This window comes from Palaemon carinicauda, chromosome 14 (genome assembly GCF_036898095.1).
Source record: "Palaemon carinicauda isolate YSFRI2023 chromosome 14, ASM3689809v2, whole genome shotgun sequence".
Classification (NCBI taxonomy): Eukaryota; Metazoa; Arthropoda; class Malacostraca; order Decapoda; family Palaemonidae; genus Palaemon; species Palaemon carinicauda.
The window spans coordinates 86,752,322-86,762,080 of record NC_090738.1 but is presented as its reverse complement, the minus strand read 5'-3'; the positions used below and the strand labels follow the sequence as shown (position 1 = coordinate 86,762,080).

Genomic DNA, 9,759 nt, shown 5'->3' with positions numbered 1-9,759 from the left:
TTTAACGCTTAAATGAATAAGACATATAAAGCAAATATATATAAGTTCGTCAAAAAACTTACATATGTGTGCCCAAAATGAATCCTTTGAATTACGAAATATATACAACTGTACTTCTTGAAGACCTTGCTTGAACTGCCAAAGAGACTTCATAATTTTAGGAAGTGAGAGGAAATCGTAATTTATTTACACCTCTCAACTTTTTAACTACCACTTACAAAACTAACGCCATTGTTTTACCAACTAGATGGGTTTGTGTTTCTGCATTAACATACTCAGCCTAATAAACAGATTAAACCTGTTTATCAAATATACACCTACTCATGCAGACACAATAAATAATCATTAAGTTACAATACAAACTCTTTGAATTCAATACACTTTCATGATTCACATATTCACCTAAACAAAATGAAACATCTTCATAACTCAAATAATATATATCAAATGATAGGCCATAAGAACAACATACTATCACGTTACATTTAACATGAAAATCCTAGCCTTCAACTAATAACACTAGCTTCTGAATAGGACGGACAATAACCGAAGAAAGTGTCTTAATCTTGGCACTGCGAATTGTCCCTTATGTCATCAGGGTATACTTCTACCACTCGCCCCATTGGCCAGTGATTCCTTGCCTCAATGTCACTCTTTACCAAGACCACATCGCCAGCAATCAGATTTCTTCTTGGTTTATTCCACTTTTGTCTAGTCTGAAAAGTGCTCAAATACTCCTTTCTAAATCTTGACCAAAACAGGTTGGTCAGATATTGAACGCATCTCCACCTTCTCCTCATGTAAACATCATCCTTTTAAAACAAGTCGTGGGGAGGGATCACATAAGATTTTGTAATCAACAAATGATTTGGAGTTAGTGGCTCAAGTCATCTATGCTGTCACTTACAGTGGTTAACGGTCTTGAATTGACGATGCTCTCAACCTCACAAAGCAGAGTCCGTAAACTTTCATCATTTAGCCTTTCACCAAATTCCTTCACCAGTGCAGACAACACTTTTCTAACGGTTCTGATTTGACGCTCCCAACAGCCACCCATGTGGCCTGCTGCAGGTGGATTTAAATTCCATTCAATATGATGATGCGACAAATACTTCTGAATTTTCTTTTCCTCCATCTCATCAAGAGCTGCCTTAAGTTCTCTCTCAGCCCAATGGAAGTTGGTTCCATCATCACATCTGATAACCTTGGGATGACCTCTTCGAGAAACAAATCTTTGCAGAGCATTTATGAAAGAGTCAGATTGTAAAGTGTTTGCAGTTTCAATATGAATTGACTTACTAACCAAGCAGGTAAATATCACACCATACCTCTTTAACTCCTTTCTTCCTTCCTTGATGTACTAGAGTCCAAAGAGGTCAATACCAACATTACTGAATGGTGGTGAAGGTTCCAATTTGTCTGCTGGAAGATCAGCCATCTTATGACTCAAAGCTGGGTTTTTTCAACTTCCTGCAAGTAACGCAATGAAATAACACATTCTTGACAGTTGCATTAACATTGATGATCCATTCTGCCTTAAATTTGAGAGAACATGGTTTCTACCTGAATGAGCTGATAATTCATGCTCATGTCGTATCAACAATGCAGTCACATGATGCTTCTTTGGTAACAGTATGGGATGTTTGGCAGACTGTGGAATGTCAGACCTTCTTATCCTACCTCCAACCTTCAATAAGCCATCTTCAGAATCAAGAAAGGGATCAAGCTTATATATTGGACTACTCTTGCCAACTGACAATTACCTTGATAAAGTCTTTACTTCATCACCAAACACCTCCCGTTGAACATACATTATGATTGCCCTTTCAGCATCAGTGATTACACAACCTTCCCTTTTACCACTAAGGATTGACTTTAGTTGTTAAAATACAGAAACTGCCTTTTGTAACCTTGACCATGAAGAGCAATATTCAATCATTCTTGTAAACCCATGATGTTCTTCATAAATTGTGACCTCAGACACATGTTCACTCTTATCATGAACACAATCTGCACACACATACTCCTGCGAAGGCAAATAATCAGATGTAATGAATGATGGGCCATGAAACCATTCGTCATACTGCAAAAACTGATGTACACTAATACCTCTTGATGCCATATCAGCAGGGTTATCGCTGGAGTTTACATATCTTCATTGCTCAGGCTGGGAGTAGTCCTTTATAACCCTGACTCTGTTGGCTACAAAAACAGGAAACCTTTTAGTGTTGCTATGATTATAGTGAAGGACTGTTGTTGGATCTGTGTAGTACACTACCTTGCCAACAGTAAACTCCAACTCCTTCAGGATGTGTTGAGCATCCTTGACAGACACAGTTGCAGCTGTAAGTTCTAACCTAGGTATAGTCACCACCTTTTTGGGAGATACTCTTGATTTTCCCATGACAAGATTTGACTGAACTTGGTTTCCATCGGGAAGAACAAGATATGCTGTAACACCATAACCAACTGTACTTGCATCGATGAATAATACAAGACTTGAACCTGTCACATTACCAAACCCACTTGACTTGAAGCATCTTGGTATTGAAAGCTGCTCCAGTAAATGAAGAGCTTGTATCCAATGTTGCCACCTTTCAGCTGGCTCCTCCGGAATCCTCTCATCCCAGTCCAGACTCTCAACTTGATACAATTCTTGTAACAGTTTCTTGGCCGGTAAGATGATTGGAGAGAGCAACTCAAGGGGATAATATAATGATGAGATAGTTGATAAAAATCCTCTTATGGTGAATGGATTATCCTTGACCTCAATTGAAAACTTGAATGAGTCTTCTTTAAGGTACCTTAACATTCCTAAGGCTCTTGTCATTAAACTCTCCGTGTCAAGATCAAACTTGTCACTTTCAACCGAACAATCTTCAGCAGGCAAAGCTTTAAGGACATCAATTGAATTGCTGACAAATTTAGATAACCTAAATCCTTTTTCACCAGTTGCAGATACCAAATCCTTCACAAACTTTACTGCTGTAGGAACATCAGCACATGACTTCAAACAGTTGTCAACACAGAAATTGTGCCTTGTGGTGCTGCCAAAAGTTGAATCATACTTCTCATCTGCTTTGTCTGCTGTGGCCTTCAATGCAGTATTTGCAATAGTCTGTGATGAGATTGCTCCGAAAATGTGAACAGCCATTCGGGATTCTTCAAGAGGTCGATTGATGTCACCATTAGGCCACCACAAGAATCTAACAGAGTTCTGATTCTCAGGTGGAGTCTTTTTTTGAAAGAACATAGCTTTAATATCTCCAATGAATGCATAAACCTCCTGCCAGAATCTTATGATTACTCCCGTCAATGAATTGGTGAGGTTTGGACCCTGTAGCAGAACATCATTTAATGACACACCTTCAAACTTTGCACTACAGTCAAAAACAATCCTAATCTTCCCTTTCTTGGGATGGAAAAACTGTGTGATGAGGAAGATACCAAACAGGAATCTTATTGACCTCATCATCCAGGATCTTGTAAGCATAGCCTTTTTCCAACAACTTGTCCATGAATGCTGTGTACTGCTGTCTGTAATCTTCACTATTCTTCATCTTCCTCCTTTGCCACTTAGCTCTGCTAACAGCCTGATTCTTATTGTTAGGAAGATTCACATTGAGATCTCTGAAAGGCATGGGTAGCTGAAAGAGACCATCTCTAAATTCAATGTCATCCTAGTACCTTTTCACAAATCTTATGTCCTCAAAAGATAAGCCACGCTCATCAGGAACTGACCCAAGATCCTTTTCTGAAAAATCTAACTCAAAGTACTTCCTAATACTTTCAACAGTAATGCAGTCAGTAATATGTTGAACATCAGATACAAGTAATCTGTGACATGAAACCCCATTTGAACTAACCTTAACATGTACAGGCCCATTAACTGTCCATCCATGCAAATATCTTACTGCAAATGGGCCATAACCTGAAGTGGGTACAACCTCTAAAGGTTGTAAAGCTGTTGGGCAGTTACTACCTATCAAAATTCTTATGTCTAACTCTGGCTGATATACTGGAATCTTATTAATAACACTTGATAAATGAGGCCAATCCTTTAACATTTCTAACCTGGGAATTTGATCATGATTAACAGGAATATCCTTTTCAGTGAATACCTTTGGCAATACATCATTATTACCATGTATATCAGCAACAACAAGACCATTTACAATAAAGGTTTTAACCTTATCAGTTCCATGCATTGTTTGCAACTTGATAGCAGTTTCAATACCTTTATCGTTTAATTGATCCATGATACTATCTTTAATGAAACAACCTGTACTGCCCGTATCATAAAAGGTATAACTTTGTATAACATTGTCGCTACCCTTTACACGTAATTGCACAGGCAAGATTGATTGCAACACTGTATCAGAAATTGTACATGCAGAAGACCTCACATTACTTAGACTTTGAGTATTACCTTGACCTGGAGTGCGACCTTCACCTTGAGTACCATCTTGACCCTTAGCACAACCTTGACCTGTACTTTCAAACTATGCACTAGCTTGTGACACAATTGCACTGTTGCTGTCAAGCATCCTAAAGTTCTCAATGTGCAAAGTAGTAGGATGCCTTTTATTACATATCCTGCACTGCCGTTGATTAAGACGCTTTTTTGAAGTGTGGTTATTGCCCAAACAACTGAAGCAAAGACAGTTGTCTTTAACAAATTCTCGTCTTTCATCCACACTCCTGTGAAGAAATTGAAGGCACTCCTCAATGTCATGATGACCACTACAGAGTTGGCATTTCCTAGTATACTGGTTGGCAGAATTTGATGGTTGCACTGTAACTGCAAACGATTTTTGCTTAGTCTGACTTGAGCCATGATTTGCCTTTGCCTTTGAAAAATCACACACTTTACCCAAAGCTTTCCTGCTGAATACAGGATCCATTGCTGCCTCTGCTGCATTCTGCACAAATTCCACTAATGTGGTGAAACACACACAAACACCATGCTTCCTAAACTTTATCACATGATCCAACCGCTTATTTTGAATATACACTGGCAGCTTTGAAATCACCCTCTGAAGGTTTGGCGAGTCATTTAAAACCTGCATGTCTGACAACGACTGCATGGCATGATTACATTTCACAAGATACAAAGCATATTCCTGCAAAGATTCACTGTTATCACCTCTCATTTGTGGCCACTCGGTTAGCTTGTGTATGTATGCCATGGAAACCTTGTATGGATCTCCATACACTTTGTCCAGAAGTCTTTTCGCTTCAATGTATCCTTCAGATGCATTCAAAAACATGCAACCAGCTATGAGTGACTTAGGCTTTCCTTCTAGATGCTGATTTAAGAAATACAGCCTGTTGGAGTCTGATGTGGTGTTTGGCATGATGCGGTCATTAAATGCCAACATGAATAATGCATATTCAAGAAGATCACCACAAAACTTGGTCACTTCAGCATGAGGCAGCATCATAGCTGCTGCTAACTGTTGCTGACTTTGGTAGAATGACTCGGGGGCAGGTGCCATGGGTAGAAAAGGCACTGTGACATTGGGTTTATTTTGATGCACATTGTGACTGGGAACAGATGCTGGTGTTTCAGGGTTTAAAACTTTGTCTGTCGATGGAATAACTTCTTCCTGGAACACCTTATCCCTTCCTTGTCCTTGCTGCTTAAATTTCACCATCCAACTTTTACAAATCTTCCTTGGCTTTTAATTCTGCCTGTTGTTGGGCTATATCTGTCTGTTTCTCAAGCAGTGCCCTCTGTGCAAGCAAACCAGCTAACTTTGCCTTCTCCTGTATGAGAGCTGACTTTACACTTGATGCTGTGCTTTTAACTGACTTCCTGGATTTATGTGACCTGCTCCACAGTGAAGATGCGTCCATAGAATCCTGCAAATTTGCTTCTGTTGTGGCTATCCATTTATGTACCTGAAATCTGAATCCTAAAGCAGACAATTCTTTATCATCAATCCTTTTGATTTCTGGCTGGTGCTCGTTGACAGGTAGTTGAGACAAGTAATCACTGTGACAGTCTTTGTACTTCTTTAACCCTTCCTCAAACTCCTCCATGCCTGTCTTTACTAAATGGAGATTATCAGGCTTCTCCATACACTTGCTGACTTCATTCCGTTTCTTTGTGAGGGCAGAGAGAGCAGCAGTCTGGTTGTTCTTGAGGGTGCGTAACTTCTCCTTGGCGTCACCATTGTCTTCTACGTTGTCCTTCTGATTTGTATTCATGTTATAGATGAATGAACTATTGTTATGGGCGACACAAACTCAGAAACTCAACTTTAACCTTTATTCCGTTAACAGTAGTAGCAGTAATTTTAGGAAGTGAGAGGAAATCGTAATTTGTTTACACATCTCAACTTTTTAACTACCACTTACAAAACTAATGACATTGTTTTACCAACTAGATGGGTTTGTGTTTCTGCATTAACATTCATCGTTTGAGAGATAAGTGATGTTATGAAAAGGGTGAGACTCCTGTAATGGTTAAGGACCCTTATAATAAGTGTGTTTGGCCAACATCAGTAATGTTTCGTGAGTCAGAGTGACGCGGTCGTTACACAAGTCTTCTAAAGCATTTTAAAGAAATGTAAATTTTAAGTTGGTTCAAAGTTTTCTTCTTCTAGATTCTAAACAAGATATTTCGGTAATTATAAAAAAAAAAAACTCATCTTTCGTTGATAATAGCTTTATTCAAGCACTAGCTTTATCAGCCATCTTGGCTTGGGATATATTAAATCTTTTTTAGTAATTAAATTTATTCATCTTTTCATTGCAAACTTATTTTAATGCTTAGTTATATACAGCGTTTTGATGTCAAATTATAAATCGTCGAAGATGAACAATGTTGGAGGATCCTGTAGAGGATTTATTTTTGTTTTATTTAATTTTTGTTTTTTGCCAAATCCAGAGAGAGAGAGAGAGAGAGAGAGAGAGAGAGAGAGAGAGAGAGAGAGAGAGAGAGAGAGAGAGCGAGAGAGAGAGAGAGAGAGAGAGAGAATTTCATTTGCTTTAGTTTTGCTAGATCGCGCGAGAGTGTGTGTTTGTGTGTGTGTATGTGTGTTTGTGTGTTTGTGTGTCCGCGGTGCGCGCCGGAGAACAAATGGTATTTAGCGAATGATTGTTTGTAGTGGGAAAGACTGTTGGTACAAATGAGATTGTTTGTTTATGTTTTTAGTTCAGTTACGACAGTGGTGAATGTTTCGGAGCGAATGCTTTTTTTGATTGACTGCGTCCTGAAGCAGTTGTGTGATTGAATACTGGATTATATCTATTATTTTTCTTACCAGCGTGGAAGTGTTTTGATTATTTTGACAGTAAGTACAGTTTTGTTTATCTTTGCTTGTCGTGATTGTGAATAATAGGAACTATTCATTATTTATCTTTTATTATAGTGCGATAGTTTAGTTAGCTAGGAGTGTTTGTAAGTGTTTTTTTTTTTTTTTCAGGCCGTGATTCCTCCTTGGAATTACTTATTCCTTTTTTGAACATTTTCTTCTGACTGAAGATAGTGTTGATGTCCTGGATTGTTATAAAGGATTTCTATTTGACTGCTCTTTGAAACGAAAGACCTATTGATCACCGGACTTTGAATTTCTTTTGGACCTGGTTAATACGTATGCTGATGATGAATATGATGATGATGATGATGATTATGATTACGCTCACGGCTTAAATCAATGAATACAATTGGTATTGACTGAGTGTCAGTGTTGCCATAGTGTGGAGTTGCGACCGAGTTGTTGCGTTGGGCTTGAAAGGACTGTTAGCCCTTGTGTGGACGAAGGTGTCCACACACCTATATTATATGTTAAAGGTGTTTTTGTTTGTTGTTTTTTTTTTTTTTTTGTTAGTTTTAAGTTTTTGTTAGTTATTTTGAGATTTTGACTGCAGTTTATTTTAGTATTAAGTTATTATTATAGTTATAAGTGTGGTTGCTGGTGTTTTTCGTTAAATATTCTAGAATATAAGGAAATATAGTTTTAAGGTTATGTTTAGTTTTTTTACCTTCTGTTAAAGAGTCTGGTATAGATAACGTAAGGGGAAAGGTTGTTTTGTTGAGACAATTGTCTGTAGGTGTGATTCAGGGTGTGGGGCTTGTTTTTTAAACATCCCGCCACAATCCTTTGTCTTTGAAACTGTCACATACATCTGTCTATACTGGGAGCATTCTTCAATCTAATCCAATTCTGTGACTTTGAGCCATTGTCTTTGCACCTTAATCATTGCGATTGCAAATTCAGGTCACACGAGAAATAGAAATCGTTTAAAAGAAAAAAAAAAGAAAAAAAACCTGCAAGTCAGTCGGAATGAGTGGAATTCTTGGAATTAGAACGGGTTCCCCTTCTAATGACCAAGTTAATAGTGTTGCTTCGATAATATAAGCGTCTAAAACACTTCACTATCAGTCTGGGCTCAGTTATCAGTGGAAGATGAATGGAAATATCGCCGTGAACCGTAACTAATGCAACGCCCACAAAATGTAGTTCATCAATTAATGATAGTATTGAAATTTTAAAGATTCAAGTTGAAAATAGTACAATTGACTTAAAAATGGCAGTCAAAAAATATGTGCAAATGTCATTTTAGTACTATTATTCTTTGGGGGGAGTTTCTCTTCTTTTTCTTCTTCTGACAGACAGACAGACAGACAGACAGACAGACAAACCAGCAGACGCTTGTATTTCCTGTTTCACAGAATAGATGGCGTCATACAGGTGTGATTATTTCTTGTGCGGTAGTATATGATTTCTTAGTTTATATAACAAATATAGATTATCAGTCATAGTGTTAAGTAACAATGAGTCTTGAAGAAGAACCGCAAAGGTAAGGAACTTCGAGACATGGAATCATAATGCGATCTTTATTGTCAGAACACAAAGAGAACTTCTGAAACGACGGGATACTTTTTGAGCTGGAGTCTCTGGTAGGATAAGGCTGGATCAGTTTACAAATAAAACAAAGACGTCAGTTGAAACATTTAATTATACATTAATGCATGGATAAATAAGGTCACACAGATTTAATTAACGTTAAAAAGGATCATTTCTCCGGTAGGATTCAGTGATACGATGCTCCTTTATTTGGACACAAAATATAAATTGATTTTAGTATTTATTTTCATTTAACGACTGATAAGACTATTATATCTTTATGGAATGGTAAAATTATATTTGATTATAGATGGGAAATCCTAATTGATATCAATTCGATATGATTCCTCATATTATGAGTAATTAGGATAAAATATTAGAAAAATATACGCATTCAAATAAATTGATTCATAAATAATATATTATCAAAGTCAAATAGTTTTAGGTGAAGATAGAAGGAAACTTTGAACAAATAGGTTCATATCCTAATATTTATAAAAAGAGGTGAAAATAACTTTGTAAAGTATACTCCCACATTTCTGTTGTGTGCGCTTTAGTTATTAAATGAAAGAGAACAGGGGCAAGGAAGCAATAATGACCAATAACTTCCGCCAATTATGGGGAGAAGATAGAAAATATAGGAAAGACACAAATGAAGGAAAATATTTCTCGCTAAAGAATTGCAGTTTCTTGGTTCTTGCTTCTGTTGTCTGGAAAGATGTTAACACATGAAAACCAATAACAGAGAAAAGAGACTGAAAATAGGTTTTTGATATTTGGTGGTTGCATTGTCAGCAATAAATTTTGAATTAAAAGAATAGCAGATACCGGAAACAAATACCATGAATCTTCTGTTGGTAAAGTTACTTAAATTTGCCTGTTAAGAATCTTTTACCCATTT

General features: G+C 37.3%; 2 protein-coding genes across 2 annotated transcripts; both read right to left on the bottom strand.

Moving 5' to 3' along the window:
• Positions 1–2,155: 2,155 nt before the first annotated feature.
• Positions 2,156–3,253, bottom strand: LOC137652860 (uncharacterized). Its single transcript, XM_068386254.1, has one exon. It carries the CDS (start codon positions 3,251–3,253, stop codon positions 2,156–2,158), a length of 1,098 nt encoding a protein of 365 aa, XP_068242355.1.
• Positions 3,254–4,502: 1,249 nt separating this feature from the next.
• Positions 4,503–5,657, bottom strand: LOC137652859 (uncharacterized). The gene has a single exon (XM_068386253.1). The coding sequence runs from the start codon at positions 5,655–5,657 to the stop codon at positions 4,503–4,505; it is 1,155 nt and encodes a 384-aa protein (XP_068242354.1).
• Positions 5,658–9,759: the final 4,102 nt, after the last annotated feature.

Coding starts and splice junctions, on each gene's coding strand:
- LOC137652859 (XM_068386253.1), bottom strand. CDS start 5,657: ATGGTGAAATTTAAGCAGCAAGGACAAGGAAGGGATAAGGTGTTCCAG.
- LOC137652860 (XM_068386254.1), bottom strand. CDS start 3,253: ATGTTCTTTCAAAAAAAGACTCCACCTGAGAATCAGAACTCTGTTAGA.